Source organism: Sturnus vulgaris, chromosome 1 (genome assembly GCF_052056855.1).
Source record: "Sturnus vulgaris isolate bStuVul1 chromosome 1, bStuVul1.hap1, whole genome shotgun sequence".
Lineage (NCBI taxonomy): Eukaryota > Metazoa > Chordata > Aves > Passeriformes > Sturnidae > Sturnus > Sturnus vulgaris.
In genome coordinates this window covers 951,085-968,778 of record NC_142243.1, presented here as the reverse complement: position 1 = coordinate 968,778, position 17,694 = coordinate 951,085, and the positions used below count along the sequence as shown (strand labels likewise).

Genomic DNA, 17,694 nt, shown 5'->3' with positions numbered 1-17,694 from the left:
ATTCATGGCTAGAGTGGGAGTTTGGCTCAGACACCCCCTGAGGGCCCTGGCACCCCCAAGGATTTCGGGTCTGTGGTGTGTCCTCAGTGCACGTGTGAGTGCAGAGTAACCTCAGCTGCATCCCAGAGCCCCAGCACGGCTGGGACTGCAAAGATCCTCCTGTTCCACTCCCTGCCATTCCACAGGGGGTTTGTTCCCAAGTCCATCCAGCTCTGACTGTGTTCAGCAGTTTTGCTGCCCTGCACTTTGTACTTTGGGGCTTTCTCAGAGTGGCAGGCAGCTGGAATGTGAAGGAATGGTTCTCTCCTGGGTCTCTTGCCCCTGTGTTTGTCACTGCAGGCTCAGGTGGCATTCCCCAGCTGGCATCACAAAATCAGAGCCCCTGCTGCTCCTCCCTGGGCTGCTCCTGGCTATTGAGGACTCCTCCCAGTCTATTTTTGTGCCAGTTTGGGATTGCAGGAGCAGCACGTGGTCCTGGCTTTGTGTTTTCCTTTGAAATAAAAGAGGAGCATCCCCCTGAATGGAGATGAGTCGCCTCCAGCTGAATGTTGAGGCCAAAACACCGAGTTTGAGGAGCTCACACAGGTTCATCCTTGTGACAGCAGTGCCTGGGGGTGGGCCCTGGCTGAAAGGGGATTGAGCTAAATCCTGCTTGACTTCTCTTCTCACTGCTCACAGGGTTTAGCTGATGGGTTGTGTCATGGCTCAAAACCATCTCCCCTTCAGAGTAAACCTGGGGATGTTTCTGTCTTGGGATTCTCTCTCCACCTCGTGATGTGACCTTTGCTAATAAATACAAATTTCTGCAGCCAAGATTTGTTCCTGGGCAGGTTCTTCCCCTCCCCCCCTGGAGCATTCAGAAATGTTCCTCAGAATTCCTGTGTGGAAGAAGCTTCTTTTTGTTTCTTGCCTCCCAAACATCCCACATGGAGCCAAACACCTACTCCAGCAATTTTCTTCCAGCCAGTTGCACATATGATTTGGTCAGGAGGAAGATGTGGGATTTTGGCAGGGACATGTGCTTGCAGCATCTGCCTGCTCAGGCTTTGCCTGGATGATTTATATTTTTGGTTCCCAGCTGCTTCTCACACACTGCATGTGAGACATTCCCCCCTGGAATTTTCCAAAGGCAGAAATCAGCTTTAAAACCACTGGTTTACACACAGCTTTGCATTGGTACTCACTTGATAGAATCCTGCAATAATTTGGGTACAAAAGGACCTTCAAGCCCATCTCATTCCACCTGCCTGCCATGGGCAGGGACACCTTCCATGGTCCAGGTTGCTCCAAGCCCCATCCAGCCTGGATGGTGCCAACCTGTCTTTGGCAGCTTGGGTTTGTTCCCTCTAAAGAGCACAGCTATTAATAATTTTATGGCAGGTTATTTTCTTCAGGATAATTTTTATTAGGAAGCATCAGTATATTCCAGAAAAGAACTGAGATGGGGGAATCTCTCAGGGGTTGTTTCTGCTCCAGCTCTTCCCAACTGTGCTGGCTCTGGATTCTTGTCCTCTGCTTTCCAAAGATCTTTTCTTCTCCACGTTGCTGTTCTCCAGCCTTTCCTGCTTCATCCCTTCATCCATTGAAAACTCCACATGCAGCCACAGCAGTGTTCATCCACTTCGGCTTTTCTGTGCAGCTTTTTTCCTTCACACAGGATTATTTCTCCTGTTCCTGTGTGAAAACCACAGCTCGTTATTTTCATCCTGCAGCTTCTATTCTGTTGTGGCAATATTTGCTGAGTGGCCAAGTTACAACAGATAATTGTGTGATTTACAATTTAAACATGTTTCCATGTGCTGCTAATCCAAACATGGGGGGAAATCCAGAGTGAAAGAAGTCTGGAAAAGTGTGAATTCCACTTAGCTGTTAGTGTTGGTGCTGGTTCTGAAATGTCCCCACTAAAAGAGATTTGTTGGTGTTTCCTTGTCAGTAATGGGGGTTTGGGGGGGTGAATGGTACAGTGCCTGCCTGGGCTGTGCTGGGGGTGAGGGGACACGGGCTGGGGGTGAGGGGACACAGGCTGGTGGAGGGGAGGGGACACAGGCTGGTGCTGCTGTGTTGCAGATACCTGGCCTACAGGAACTTCATGATCGACACGTACCGGCTGAACCCACAGGAGTACCTGACCAGCACGGCCTGCAGGAGGAACCTCACTGGGGACGTCTGTGCTGTCATGAGGTGCCACTGTGGGGCTTGGGCTTCTGGGCATTGCCAGGCATCCAAAGATTGAGTCCAGCCTGTGCCCTGTCCCCACAGAGCACTCAGTGCCACGTCCAGGCCTTCCCTGGACACCTCTAGGTCACCTCTCTCGGCATCCCCTGCCAAGGCCTGACCACCCCTTCCTGCTGATGTCCTCTCCTCCTGTCCCTGTTCCCTGGCAGCAGACCCCAATCCCCCCGGGTGTCCCCTCCTGTCAGGGAATTTTGCAGAGCCAGAAGTTCCCCCTGATCCTCCTTTTCTCCAGCTGAGCCCTTTCCCAGCTCCCCCAGCCCCTTCCCAGCTCCATTCCCTTCCCTGGACACCTCCAGTCCCTCAGGGTCTTTTTCTGGGGCCCAGAGCTGGACACAGGTAGGCTTTGGTTTATACATCACACTGAGAGCCCTCAGGTGTGCAGAGCTCCTGCACTGGGATTTATTTTGCTGTTTGACATTAATGAAGGACTAGAGGAGCTTCTGGATTTGATCTGGAAACGTCAGCTTTGTCCTTTGTCACCCACACTGCAAAGCTTTGGTGGCCAAGGTTGGATTTGTCCTGTATTGCACAGGGTCCACGCCTTCCTGGAGCAGTGGGGGCTCATCAACTACCAGGTGGATCCTGAGAGCCGCCCCATGGCCATGGGGCCCCCCCCGACCCCCCACTTCAACGTGCTGGCTGACACCCCCTCGGGGCTGATGCCCCTGCACATCCGCACCCCCCAGGTGAGCCCAGCACCCCTGTCCTGCACACACACCTGTCAGGGAGTGTCCCCTGTGTGTGTGATCCAGCTGGGCAGTGTCCCCTGTGTGACCAGTTCTGTGCAGAGCCACTCACACATTTCTCAGGCCATGTCCAGTCTCTGTCCAGGCCATGTTCTGGTGAGTGTTGGTGTGAAAACCTTGGGTAACTTTCAGTTCTTGCCCTTGTTCCCAGGTTCCAGCTGCCCAGCAGATGCTGAGCTTTCCTGAGAAGAACAAGGAGAAGCCAACTGACCTGCAGAACTTTGGCCTTCGCACAGACATCTACTCCAAAAAGACTTTGGCCAAGGCAAGTGTGCTGGGATTTTCCCTCCAGCTCCCAGTGGGCTTTGTTATTCCTCAGGAGCCCCCACTTTGTGTCACTGAGGTGACTTGTGTTGCTCCCCCACTCCTGGTTTAGTTGTCTTCCATCCCTGTGCAGGACACTGTGGTGGGAGGTTGTGCTGGGATTTGGATTTTATGGGAATAAAGACATGGACAAGTTCCCAGCCCAGTGCACACTGTCAGCCCTCAGATGCCAAACTCATTGTGTTCGTGCTGGAATGGTTCAGCAGCAGCAAACCATGCAATGATTGAGGACACAGAGAGCTTCCAGCAGCATCTCTGCCTCTGCTGCCACCCCAGGGACCCCAATTCCCACTGCTTTGGCTGTCCTGGGGCCTTGCAGGGGACATTTGGGCACTGTCACTGCAGGGTGTTACACAGGATAATTAAACTTGGGGGACATGATTGCAGTGATGTGTTGATTGCACAACCTCCTGCCTTTCCCTGCTCCCTGGGTGTCCCTGGGGGTGCTGTGGGAATGCCAGGGTGCCTCAGCACAGCCTCCAGTGGGAACTGGGAATCTCCAGAGCTGGATGGTGCCTCTCGTGGGTGGCATCAGCTAATTCTGTGTCACTGGTTCATTGTCCTCAGAGGTCACTGTTTAAACTAAAAATTGCCTGTTTAAACACTATTTACCACTTCAGACCATCCTTTAAAAACCCCACAAACCCAAACCAGTTCCAGAGATATTTTTGTAAGGCTGGTTCCATCTCACATTTCATGGATAGATGTTCTCACTTGTTGAGGGAGGTATAAATACTCTGCACATTGATCAGTCTGTTGCTGGTTCTGGGCCCTGGCTCTGTTTACAGGAGCTGGGAACTGGAGCAGGTTTGTTGGCACATTTCCCTGCTTGGTTTCAGTGTGCTGGGGCTTTTGGCTGTGCAGAGCAGCAGTTGGGTGACTCACTGATTAATGTTCTCTGTGGGTTAATGAGCTGTTTGAAATGCATCTGGAGATAACATTTATTATCCCAAATAGCCTCTTCCTTTCAGTCTAGCATGGAGCCATCCAAGGGTGCTGGTGTTCCTTAGGAGCAGGTCCTGAGCTGCTTTTGTGCTGGGTCAGGATGTCACAGGAGGGGAAGTTTCACCCTGGATTTGGAATTTGTATCCAATCTGAGCAGGAGATGTGGATCATAGCTGGATGTGCAGCTGATCCTGCTGGAATTACTCTGCCTTCCCACAGAGCTCATCCCCTGTAAAGAGTTGTTCTTTCTCTGCTGAGTTACTGATGAACTTGGAGATAAATTAACTTATTTTGGAGCAGCCCACACTGTGCCCAGCCCACTCAGGGGTTTATTATTCAGGGAAATGCTCTCTCTGTGTGTGCAGGCACAGGGCACTGGGAGAGGAGGGTGCCAGGTCCCTTTTCTATACCTGGGGAAGGTGTGGTGGGAAGTTGGGGTGTGTGACTTCACTGAGGAGTAAATAAATCACATGGACCCCTGCAGGGGATCACCAGGGGCTGCTCAGCTGGAGAGAGGAGGTCTGAGTGGCTCAAATCACAGATACTTCCCCTTTCCTCCTCGGGGTGTTCTCCTACAAGGTTTTGTGCAAGAAGTCCTGTGTTTCACTCTTTTTTTCTTTTCCCTCCTCCTGTCTTTTGTAGAGTAAAGGTGCAAGTGCTGGCAGAGAATGGACAGAGCAGGAGACACTGCTGCTCTTAGAGGTGAGTTCATGAGGCCAAGCCAAAGGGTAGGAAAACAAACCTTGGAGGGGTAGTGCAGGCTTTAAAAATCCACATGTGCATTTTCTGGAGGTAGATGGTAACTGCCATCAGCAAAAGATGGCAGGAGCAGCTCTGTGAGAGAAGGGGCTGCCTGTGTCCAAGGTTTGGTTCTAACTTGGACCTGCAAGCCAGAAATGAAGCATTTAACAACTTTGTGTAAGTCAGGAACAGGTTTGCAGTGCAGAGGTGTTTTCATTCAGCAGAACTCAGTGACTGTATGAAATAATGTCAGTCATTCAAATAGTGGTAAATAATTCAGGTAAAGGTTTACCTGGCACTCAGATAAATACTTGGGAATTTTGATTTCCAAGCCAGGCCATAGCTTATGGAAACAGCTGATTTGGGAAGCTGAAGTGGTTGGAAGCAGTTGAGGCCACAGAGAAGGGAAGTTCTTGGGAAGCTCCTTCACCCCCTCCATCTCCTTGTTTTCCCTGTGGCTGCTCTTGGGGTGTTGTTTGAGCTTTTTCTGGAAGTCTACAAAACAAATCCCTGAGATGATTCCATGAGGTGCTCCAGGAGCTGCTGCAGCCTGGTGGCCCCAGGTGAAGCACGTGGGGATGGGTGGTTGGATCTCCTGGAATTTCAGTGGGGCTGGACCCCTCCTGAGGAGCTGCACAGGGTTCTGGGCTCTCACTTCAGGGCACTTGTTTCTCTCTGGAGGAATCTCAGTGGCCTGAAATTATATCAAATACTGCAAAGAAAAGATCTTGTCCCCAGCTTTGCTTTCACAGGAACATTTTGCTGATATAGAGGCTGATTTCTTCTTTTTAAAGTAATTTAGAGTTCTGAGAATTCCAGTTTGGGGCTGTGTTTTTGTTGGATTTTTTAAAGCTCAGGGTAAACTGCAATTGCCTGGTTGTTTCAGCTTTTTTGTCTTCCCATGTGTCAATAAACCCATTGAAAAGTTAATTTCCTGGGGAAGAGCCTGGAGGATGGACCTGTGTCAGTGCCAAATCAGCAGCTGTGATTCAGTCTTCACACATATGGAGTGTGGTCATCAAACAGCCAAAATCTCCCTTTTTTCCCTGTTTATTTTATGTTGATATTCACTGTTTAGCCAATACTTTTCTATTGGCACATGGAAAAATTTTGCTCATAGAGTGTAAACAGCTAAGATGTTTTCCATGGCATTCTTGTGAGGAGAAACAAGGCTAATGCCTTGATATACTGACTTCTTTCCTTATTTATTTATTTAAATACATTATTTAAATATTTATTATTAATAGTACTATTATTTAAAATTCATTGGTTTGTATGTTTTTAGCTTATACACTACACATTGTAGCCCAGTGAAATAATCCAGTGACATATTCTGTGTTTAAAACAAACCAACCCCTACCCCCCAAATCTTGAGATTGCAATTCTGTTTAATGAGTTTAAATTAATGTTTTTATTCCTCCTTTTTCGTGGAGTTGCTCTATGAATAAATCAGTAAAGAGTATATCAGTTCAAGCATAAGTAATTCAGCTGTAACAAGCCAGCTCAGTCCAATTAAATCCTCAGGGTAGCTTTGGGCAAATAGATAGGCAGTGAAGTTCCAAATAATAAATCGTATCTGAAATAATGATTGGCCTTCTGCCTATTGACTGAATAATTTGGGGGAGGAAATAGAGTTTTCCTTCACAAAACCCCTCTCTGCACAGCCCCTCCATGGCTCAGGCAGAGTTAAATGCATTTTCAGCTATTTTTAGGAAGGATATTTATTGCCAGCGAGGGTTTGTCTGGCAGGAGAACAGCAGAAAGCAGAAATTTGGGGGCTGAGAAGCAGAGCTGGGGTTAAAAATGGAGACGGGCACTGAGAGGGCAGGGATGAAATGAGGGAAAGGGAGATGGAGGCTGGGCAGAGGGTGAATATCTGCCTTGAGTGTGAGCTGAGCAGTGTCAGTGCTGCTGCCAGGGCCAGGGGGAGCAGAGGGGCTCAGCAGGGGCTGGGGGCTGCCGGGGTGGGGAGCAGGCTGGGCAGTGCCCAGGGCTGCAGCTCTCACAACCCTCGGGGGGCTCCTGCTGCTCTCCCCACCCAGCTGAGCTCCCCGGGGCCATTCCCAGCTCATCCCAGCGCTGCTGCAAGGGAGGAGCAGCGAGCCAGAGCCTTTCAGCAGTGCCTGGGAGACAGAAACTCGAGCCAGGTTGAAGCTGAGATCCCTCTGGGGTCAGGGGCTGGGCAGTGCTGCCCGCTGGGGCAGCTCAGGCATTTTTCTCCAGTTGCATCTGTGATGCTTTTGGATGGAATGAGCTGTCCCCGAGGCAGTTTGTTGGCACACCTTTGCAGACAGGAGCATTTCCACGAGCTCAGCTGAGCCTCTGCAGCCAGGGTGTGCCCCAGGGCCCCATCCAGGTTGATGTTTTGTCCTTGAGGAATTCTCAGAGCTTGTTTTAACTGAACAAACACTAAAACACTTTTCCTCCAGAGCTGCCCTAAAGCCGAGTGTGTTTAGCAGGGACCTTAGGGCTCATCCCACCCCTCCCCTGCCCCACCCAGCCTGCTCCTGCTGTTCCATAGGAATTATTCCATATTCTGGGCCCTTCCCACTCTGAGCACCAGGCTGGTGCCTCAGTTTGGATTTTCAGTGGTCCCTGGGAAGGGCTGAACCTTGTGTGTCCCTTGTGCTCTGCTCTGCCACCCTGGGTGTCCTCCTGGGCAGCCCTGGCACATCCAGCCCAGCTCCCAGAGTTTAGTCAGGCTGGAAGGTTGAGATTTCTGGGACTTCTCAGCCTTGTGGGAGAGATTGCCTTGGGAAAACTCATTTTTACATTGAACATCATCTGCCAGAAACTCAAATGGTGTTTTGCCTTTCCTGGGTGACTGCACTGTGAATCCTCTCAGAAATGTAGAAGTTAATGGTTCAGGATATGTCAGTGTTTATTTTATACTGTCCAGAAAATTCACTAAAACAATTCTCAGGGGAAAAAATGGCTTGTTAAGGAGTAATAATTTATTAGGCTGTGACTTGGAGGGCTTTACAGGATTAATGTGTTGGTTTTTCAGGAACTAATGCAAGGCCTTCAGTAGCTCCTTGCTGCTAAATTATTTTAAGACAGCCCCAAACCCGGCGAGATTCCAGGGATTCCTGGGGGAAAAAACACGGAAAAAGGCTGGGAAAAGATCCAGGGGGAAAATCTGACTTAAAATGACCAAAAAATCCCTAAAAAAGGTCACTAAAAATGGCCACATTAGTAATATATTTATAGTATATATATAATATATTATATAATAAGTAATAATAATGATGCCTAGAGGAGCTGGAACAGAGGCTTCACAGAGTTAAGGGGAATAAAATGGATATTTATTGATTGGATATTTATTGATTGGATATTTATTGAGGGCCCTTCAGAGGTCACACCCTGGCAGTTCCAATGCCACAGTTGTGCCTGGATGGCTCCAGGATGGAAGCCAAGGAGATGCCACATTTTTATAGGTTTTAGTCCATTTGCATGCAGGAGTCAGCTGTCCAATTAACAGCCTCAAATAATGAAGTTCCATCCTCCTTGCTTGCCTGCCCTCCTCTTTCCTCATTGTTTATGCTTGGGGCCAGAAGTTGGAAGAAATTGTCCTTGAGTCCTTAGGTGGAATAGGGCTGGTTTGTCTTCACCACCCAAGCAGGGCAGGAAAACTTCAAACCTCAGGCATCAATTTTATAATATATATAATATATAAATACATAATATATATTATACATTTATACATATGATAAATTATTTATGATGTATGATAAATGATATATATGATGTGTGATATAAATGATATATAGGATGTAGGGTATGTAGGATATGTATGATGTAGGATATGTAATTTATGATATATATTTTATAATGCATAATATTATTGTATGTATTATGATATTATATATAATTCTATATAATTGGTTATATATTGTTATAATATAAATATATATGTTATACATAATATATATTATTGTATATTATATATAATACAAAATATCTATTATTGTATATTATATATAATACAAAATGTATATTATTATAGATTATATATAATACAAATATATATTATTATAGATTATATATAATACATAATATCAAAAGATGCATCATTGTGTTATATTATTTTCTATTATTATATAATATAGAATATTATGTTATATATAATACATAATATGATATATAATGAATTCTATGTTATGTATCTTACATTATATATATACACTATAATACCTAGCATGTGTATGTCCCATATTAGTGTGTATATATATATATATATATATAAATGTGTGTGTCAGGAGTGTGCAGCTGCAGTTGTGTGTTGCAGGCTCTGGAGATGTACAAGGATGACTGGAACAAGGTGTCAGAGCACGTGGGCAGCCGCACCCAGGACGAGTGCATCCTGCACTTCCTGCGCCTGCCCATCGAGGACCCGTACCTGGAGAACTCGGACGCGTCCCTGGGCCCCCTGGCCTACCAGCCCGTGCCCTTCAGCCAGTCAGGCAACCCCGTCATGAGCACCGTGGCCTTCCTGGCCTCCGTGGTGGATCCACGCGTGGCCTCGGCCGCTGCCAAGGCTGCCCTGGGTATGGGGTGCTGCCAGTGGGACCCCCGTGTGTCCCTGACCGACCCTGTGTGTGTCCCTCATCCCCTGAGTCTTTCACCTCCCTGTGTCCCTGACCCCCGTGTCCCTGAGCCCTTTTGTCCTCACCCCATGTCCCTCCCCCATGTGTCTGGAGTGTGCCTGTCTGGAGACATCCCAAACCCCCCTGGGCACATCCCTGTGTCACCTGCTCCAGGTGACCCTGCCTGGGTCATCTCCCCACCCTCCATCCCCACACTCTGTGGAGCTGGAGTGGCTCCCAAAGGCCACTGAGTGCCAGCAGTGGCTGCTGTTGCCTCCTGCCCTCCCTGCTCCTGCTGTTTTCACCTGGTGGTTGGTGTTGCTCTGCCCCCTGCCACCACTGCAGCTCTGGCTAAATTCAGTGGGAATCTTGCAGTTCTCCTTTTCTACCCTGTGTGAAATTACTTGCCAGAGATCCTAGAATTCCCAGGCCTTAAATTCCCTTTTCACCTCCTGCGATGGGCAGGGACATCTTGCACTAGAAGGTTCAAGTCTTGAGTGGACATTGGATGTGTCCCCTTGATAAAATATTTCCATTCAATTTTTTCTTTGTTTTTCCACATAAAACACAATTTTATATAATTGGGAAGAGACTCTTTTCTACCACATCTGAAAGACAAAATCAACCAGGAAGGAGCCAGATATTGGAGAGTTCCCCTTGTCCCAGGGGGACACTGATCAGAGAAAATGTGATTTAATTTGCTGCAGAAGGCCCAGGATGGCTCACGTTCTGTGTCCTGTCCCACAGAGGAGTTTTCCAGGGTCAGGGAGGAGGTGCCCCTGGAGCTGGTGGAAGCCCACGTGAAGAAGGTGCAGGAGGCAGCTCGAGCCTCGGGCAAGGTGGATCCGACCTTCGGGCTGGAGAGCAGCTGCATCGCGGGCACGGGCCCCGACGAGCCCGACAGGATGGGTGAGTGCTGTACCCGGGAATGCCGTGGGGACAATTCCTTCTGAGTCCTCTCAAAGCCTGCAGCCTGCTCTGCTGCACATGGCACCTGTGGCTGGGGAAAAGGGCAGGGGTCCTGCCCACTGCAGGAGTGACTTGGACACTGAACTGAGGGATTTAGGACTGCCTTGAGTTGGAGAGTTCGTTTCCTTTTCTCACTATGTGGAAATGCTGTTGCATGGGATGCACTGAGTGGAATGACCAGAAATTCCAGAGCAGGATATTCCATTAGCTGGGATATTGGAGGATGCTGCCTTTGTGGTGTTAAAGCAAGCTGAGGGGTTGGGGCAGTGGGTTTTGAGGTGAATCTGGTACTCACTGTGGAGGCAGCAGCAGAGGAATTTCTGAAGTGCTGGACTGGCACATGATAATCCTGTCCTGGCTCTGGTTGGGCTGGAATTCTGCTGGGCATTACCTGTGAGTGTTAACAAGGTCTGATTTAATTTCTGCCATGTTCAGCAAATATTCTGCTGTTAAGTCTTTTCTCTGAAACCCTGGCTGGTGCAAATTGGTTCCTCATTGCTGTGGAGTGTCAAAGCAGCTCCCTGGGAAGTGCAGCCCTGTGTGCCCCTCGTGGCCCTCCCCAGCAGGAGGAGCAGGCACAGTGCACTCCATCCCCATGGCTTTCTCAGGCTTTGCTCTCCTCATTTGCTTTTGCAGATCTACCATCTTGTCACTGTTATTTTCCTCTCAGCCCTGTTGGCTCCTGCTTTGCTGTGAGCTTATCACAAATGATTGCAGTGACTTTAGTGACTGGACATGGAAAGGCACGTCTGGCTTTGGGTGAAGCTGAGCAGGATGTGATGGAGCTTGACTGGGAGGCTGGGTTTGGGATGTGCACAGCTGACCTGCTGTCACCCCAGCCAGGGACACGAGCAAGGTGCCAGATTGTGGGATGGCATCACAAGGGATGGCTTTGGTGCCCATGGAGGGCTGCTATTTATAGCACTTAATGTCCATTGCAAACCTACCCAGTGAATTAGATTGCAAAATGCCATTTAAATCACCAAGATAGTTCTTAATTAGAAAAGAAGCAAACAAACCACTCAGCCCTTCTGTCACATACCTCAGTTCTGCACTCAGGGGGCGTGACTTGCCATGAGGCAGCCCAGTGCTTTGGGATGGGGTGCACTGTGTGCTGGGAGGAGAAACATCTGGAATATCTGCTGCTCCCTGTTCCTCAGAGCTGACAGCAGGCATTGAAGCTGTGCTGGAAGGACAAGGCTTTAGGGTTTATTTACAAGTCAACTATAAACCAAATCTCTGTGTTACTCCGTCTGGGGCTGAGCTTCATTTCAGAGTTGTTTTAAAATAAGGTCAGCTTAAGTTAAATTTTTCTTCCAGTCTTTGTTCCTTTCTCCCATATTCTCCTGGTACGTGTCACTGTGGGTTGTTAAGGACTTCAAAGGATCATTTCAGTTGGAAAAGCCCTCCAAGGTCACGGAGTCCCAGCTGTGCCTGACCCCCACCTTGTCCCCAGCCCAGAGCACTGAGTGTCCTATACAGGAATTCCCTGGGACTCCAAACCCCCCTGGGCACTTCCAATGCCTGCCCACCCTTTCCATGGGGAAATTCCTGCTGCTGTCCCCCCTGAGCTCCCCTGGCCCAGCCTGAGCCATTTCCTCCTGTCCTGAACGTGTCCCCCAACCACATTTGCTGCTTTGAGTTCTCCCCATTGCCACGTTGCAGGCTGGCCCTTTCTCTGGGAGGATTTGGGCCCAGGGGGACTCAGAGGGGCCTGGCAGTGTGGCTGGGGGGGTGAGGGCAGAGCCCACCCCACAGTTGGTTGTGGGGCCCAGCCCTGCCCAGCCCGGTTAATGCGATTTGTACGGGGCTGTGGCTAATGGAATAAATTAGGACAGGAGCAGATGGCTCTCCCTGGGGGAGCTGCTCAGCCCATGAACTGGGTCACTCAGCAATCTGTGGTGCCTGCCACCCCCCAGAGCTGGGCACAGGGACCCTGGCTGCCCGTGGCAGGGATTGTCCCGTGGGCTCTGGCCGTGCTCGGACACCAGGGCTTGTGCCTGAGCAGCTGTGCAGGGATCAAAACATCTGCCTGGGCTTCCTGATGGGAATAAAGTTCACTGGCTGCTACAGTGTCATAGAAACAAAGGATGCTGGGCTGGAAGGGACCTCAGGGATCACCCAGTGCCACCCCTGCCATGGGCAGGGACACCTCCCACTGTCCCAGGTGAGCCCCAGTGTCCAGCCTGGCCTGGGACACTGCCAGGGATCCAGGGGCAGCTCTGGGAAATCTATTCCAGTCCCTCCCCAGCCTCACAGGGAACAATCCCTTCCCAATATCCCATCCATCCCTGCCCTCTTTCTCTTCAAAGCCATTCCCTGTGTCCTGTCCCTCCATCCATTCTGTCATGGAATCACAGAGTGCTGGTTTTGTATTTAAATGCAACTATGGAGAAATCCAACTATCTGCTTAAGTTCATTAGTTGTTATGTTTCAAAAATAAAATTATATCAGAGCTCCATAATAATTTAAAAACTACTTAATATCAGTGAATTATAGTCAATATGGAATGTGAAAAGGGAAAATGACTGGAACAGATTGGAGGAGCTTAAGTTAATACCCAAGAATCTCCTCTTCTAAGTCTTCATTGTTAGGTTTTCTAAAAGCTGGTGATAATTCCTTTTAAGTTGATAAAGGGAGGCTTTAGTGGAGTTAGGAGGAGACAGGAGTGGTTCAGGTGCTGTGGTGAGTGTGGTGGGCTCTGTCTCCTGCTTTCATAGAGCCAATAAAGGTTTGGGTTGGAAGGACCCTAAAGCCCATCCAGTGCCACCCCAGCCATGGCAGGGACACCTCCCACTGTCCCAGGGTGCTCCAAGCCCTGTCCAGCCTGGCCTGGGACACTGCCAGGGATCCAGGGGCAGCCACAGCTGCTGTAAGGTTTTAGAGCAGTTCCCCACCATAAATGTCAGGAATTTTCTGAGTCCTGCCCCAGAGCAGGCTGTGGAACAGTCACTGGAGCTGCTCTGCAGCTGTGTCAGGGAAAATGGCCTGAGGGAGCAAACAAGGACCCAGCTCTCCTGGCTGGGACTGAGCTCCAGAGAAGGGCAGTATCCAGCACACCTGTGGTGGTTATAATTTCTAGGAAGTCTCTGTAAATGTCATTCCAGAGGTGGTTGATGACACTGAAGGGGCTGTGTTGGAGTTACTTGAACATTTCAGCTCTTACTCCAGTCATTGTTTGCACTGACACCAGTCCTGGGGGCCTCAGGCTGGAGCTGCTGTGTGCCAGTGGGTGAGGGAATTCTGCTTTGATTTCCTGCATCCCTGAACCTCTAAAGGGCACCAGTGCAGGGTTACACTGACCATGCTGTGGATGGGTTTGATTCATTCCCAAACACACTCCAGAGAAGCACACACAAGGAGGGCACATACACCCAGGTATTTTAATCGTGTTTGGCAGGGACATTTCTCTCCTGCTCTCTGGGGTGACAGCTCTGAGCTGATGGAAACATTCCTAAACCCATGGATTCCAGAGTGTTCCTTAACTTGGGGTGTGTCTGGGCCCTGGGGGCTGGCTCTGCACCATTGGGGGTTCAGCCCATCAGTCCTGTCCTGGGGAATTCCTGGGGCTCACACAGAAGCTGTTGAGGCTCTCCCAGTTCTCCCAGCAGCTCTCCCAGTTTCCCCAGCAGCTCTCCCAGTTCTTCCAGCAGCTCTCCCAGTTCTTCCAGCAGCTCTCCCAGCTCTCCCAGTTTCCCCAGCAGCTCTCCCAGCTCCCCAGGCTCCCCCATGGAGCCCCCCTGTTGCTGAGCCCCCAGGCTGTGTGAAGCAGGAGCAGAGGCAGCTCTGGTGGCTGTGCAGCCCTGATTTATTGTGGGAAATGTAAATGATTTAAAGGAAAGGGTTCAGTGATTTAAATGTAAAGGCTTTAAATAACAGCACCATTATCATACCCGGGATATTTCCACAGCCATTGTGTGTTTCCTCTCAGTTAAATATTAATATTCCAGGCTGGCTGTGACAGGTGCTGTGCTGCCTCAGTGAGAACAGAGGAGTCTGGGGTGTCTGCAGGGCATCCTGAAGTGTTTGCTGAGCTGAAGTCAGGCAGGTGACTCTGCTTTTGTTTGCAGAGCTTTGTTTGCTCCTCTCACACTGGAGCTTCTGCATCTGCTGCTTCTGCAGCTCTTTGGTAACACAGGGAATTCTTACAGGGAATGTTTCACAGGTTTCCTTGTTGGCACAAAGTCCATTTAAGTTCTCTGTGAAGTCTCTGGGCTCCAAGTTCATGTGTTAGAGAAAAGGGCTCAGTGTTCTGTGCAGAAAGAACAAAATTCCATGGAAACAGAATAGCTGCTGGTTCAGGTGGGAGGGGAGGCTTGGAGAGGTGATGATTCCTCATTTCACTGTGGTTTTTCCCTCCTGAGAGGTGTCCTGTGGTGGCTCACAACCACCTGCCTCTTCCTCACCTAAGAAATGTCCTTTCATTCAGGGAACAGGGACAGGGGGAGAGGGAACAGCCTCAGGGTGGCCATGAGCAGGAATTTCCCCATGGAAAGGGTGGTCAGGGATTGGCAGGGGCTGCCCAGGGAGGGTTGCAGTGCCCATCCCTGCAGGTGTGCCAGGATGTGACACTCAGAGCTCTGGGCTGGGACAGGATGGGGATCAGGCACAGCACAGAATCCATGGTCTCAGAGGTGTGTTCCAGCTTTAATCATTCTGGGATTCTGGGATCCTTCATTCCACCTCCTGCAAGGTGCAACACCAAAGCTGCTCAAGAGAGTTCAGGAGCATCTTTGGTGCAGGGGAAAGGCATTTCAGGGGCTCTCTCCTTAAAGTCCAGGCTTCCCCATTTGTCCCAGGGACACTGATCTCCAGCTGATCAGTTCCTCTGGGATGGATTTCCATTAAGCTCATCAGATCCCACAGGAAAATCCATACAGTTGTGTTTGTGCCAGGGGCCAGAGGCAATTCTGTCATGGCTGTGCAGAAGGTCAGTTCTGGGCTTTGTGTCATCCTTTCATTTTGGAATTAGGGATTAAGTTTTACCAGACTCTGCTCTTTTGAGGCACTTCCTGAGGAATTCTTCATGGGAAGGAGGTTGAATATTAGAAGGGGCTGCCCAGGGAGGTGGTGGAGTTTGGAGGTGGCACTCAGAGCTCTGGGCTGGGGACAAGGTGGGGATCAGGCACAGCTTGGCCTCCATGGTCCTGAAGGTCTTTTCCATCCTTAATGACTCTGGCATCCTTTGGGCAGCCTGTGACTGAGAACCCGGGCAAACTCATTTCCCCCCAAATTAACAATGGATAACTGAACCTGTTGTCCCACCCCTGGGACCTGGTGGCCCTGGGAGCTGCAGCCACTGTGCTGTCACTGCACATCAGGGTCTGCAGCTGATGCAGGAAAACACTTTTCAAAACCCATTGACTACAACCTGTCTGAAGTTGTCAGCCTAATTTTAGCCTAACATTTATTGCAGCAGCAGAACCAGGGAAGCCAGGTTCAATCAGGATGTTTGCAATAATCTTGGTGTCACACGGCCCTTCCTTCCCAGGGTGTCCCTGCCAATGGGGAGGAGCACTTGGCTTTGGGTGGTGTCCACCAATGTGTCCTGACACGAGGGAGGGGCTGAGGGCACTTGGAGATGCTCTGTGTGCTGTTCCTGGAGAAAATCCTCTCTAAAGAGTGCGTGGGGAGCAGTTTGACCTTCTGGGGTGTCCTGTTTGTTTGGAACTCCTGCCTGGCAGGAGGGGACAGTGGGGGGGTCGGGCTCTGTTCCAGGGAACAGGGACAGGAGGAGAGGGAACGGCCTCAGGCTGGGCCAGGGGAGTTCAGGGGGGACAGCAGCAGGAATTTCCCCATGGAAAGGTGGGCAGGGATTGGAAGTGCCCAGGGAGGTTTGCAGTGCCCATCCCTGGAGTGTCCCAGGAATTGCTGGAGGTGGCACTGAGTGCCCTGGGCTGGGGACAGGGTGGGGATTGGGCACAGGGTGCACTGGATGGGCTGGGGGGGCTTTTCCAGCCTCAGGGATCCTGGGATCCTCTGAATTCCTGCACAGCAGCAGCATCAGTCCCTGAACAGCTCCCAGGGTCCATGCAGTGGTTCCTGTCCTGCCCCTGCATCCCTGGCAGTGCCCCAAGCCAGGTTGGAGCACCCTGGGACAGTGGGAGGTGTCCCTGCCACGGCAGGGGTGGCACTGGGGTGATCTTGATGATCCTCCCCACCAGGAATGTATATTTAGGTATTTCTGTGCAGTATTTTTTGGTTTGAGTTCCACCAACCTGGGCACACTCAGTGTGGTCTGCACTTTGTCTCCCCTGTTTTTTTTTCTTCAAGGATTGAATCCAGCTTTCTTTGTAAATCCCTCCCTTCCCTGGCAGGAGTGACACTTTCAAGCCCAGTTTGGAACTCTGCTTCTAGGCTTGAAAGAGCTGTCTGACAAAATCTAATCGAGATTTTCCCTGTGACATTATTGGGTCACTAAATCCTAACTCTGAGAGATAAAACCTGTGAGGAAGAACGTCCCCAGTCTCCCTAAATTGAATTATGGTGCAGATAGTTCAGATAAGTGGGTTTATCATCTTAAAATAGGCCAAGAGGGAAAACTATTACCCTTCAGTCAGATATTTTAGTTGGTTTTTCTTATAGATGGAAGGGGCTTGTGTAAAAATTTCTCTACAGAAGTGTTGCTGTTCAAGAAGAACACGTCATGCCTTGTTTTTCCTCAGTGTAGCACACAGGAATTAGCAGGAAAATGAGGATTACTGAAAATGAGCCCCCAGCACCAGCTGATGTCTTCAGAAGCTTAGAGATGGATCAGGGCTTGTCACCAGCAGTTCTGCATCACCCCAGTCCAGGATCTCAATAAGCTCCTTTAATGCCTCTCCACATTAAATTGTGAAATCCTGGGCCAGGACCACGAGGTTGTGCTTCCTCCTGTCCCTCCTCACAGAGCTGTGGATAAATTGGGATTTCTTGAACTTCTGAACAATCCCACAAAATACCAGGGATTCTAGGACATGATCCAGGCACCTCCATGGTGTTTCCATGGTTGTTATCCCTGATCTCCAGAACCAGCTGTCATCACAGGAACATCACAAATCAATATTTTACAAAGCAATAAATGAATTGCCAAGGGCTGTGTCAGGATGCACTCCCAGCTCTTCCTCCCCTCCTGCTGCCCATCCAGCACCTGGATCAGCGACCCCTTC

General features: G+C 49.8%; 1 protein-coding gene across 2 annotated transcripts in view; it reads left to right on the top strand.

Moving 5' to 3' along the window:
• Positions 1-17,694, top strand: part of SMARCC1 (SWI/SNF related BAF chromatin remodeling complex subunit C1) — a 60,705-nt gene that overhangs the window by 22,677 nt on the left and 20,334 nt on the right. For both annotated transcript variants that reach the window (XM_014890427.2, XM_088173463.1), the window contains exons 16-21: positions 2,068-2,181; positions 2,768-2,921; positions 3,133-3,246; positions 4,893-4,952; positions 9,280-9,538; positions 10,325-10,486. In XM_014890427.2, the coding sequence (XP_014745913.2) occupies positions 2,068-2,181; positions 2,768-2,921; positions 3,133-3,246; positions 4,893-4,952; positions 9,280-9,538; positions 10,325-10,486 (863 nt within the window). The remainder of the gene's footprint in view (positions 1-2,067; positions 2,182-2,767; positions 2,922-3,132; positions 3,247-4,892; positions 4,953-9,279; positions 9,539-10,324; positions 10,487-17,694) is intronic.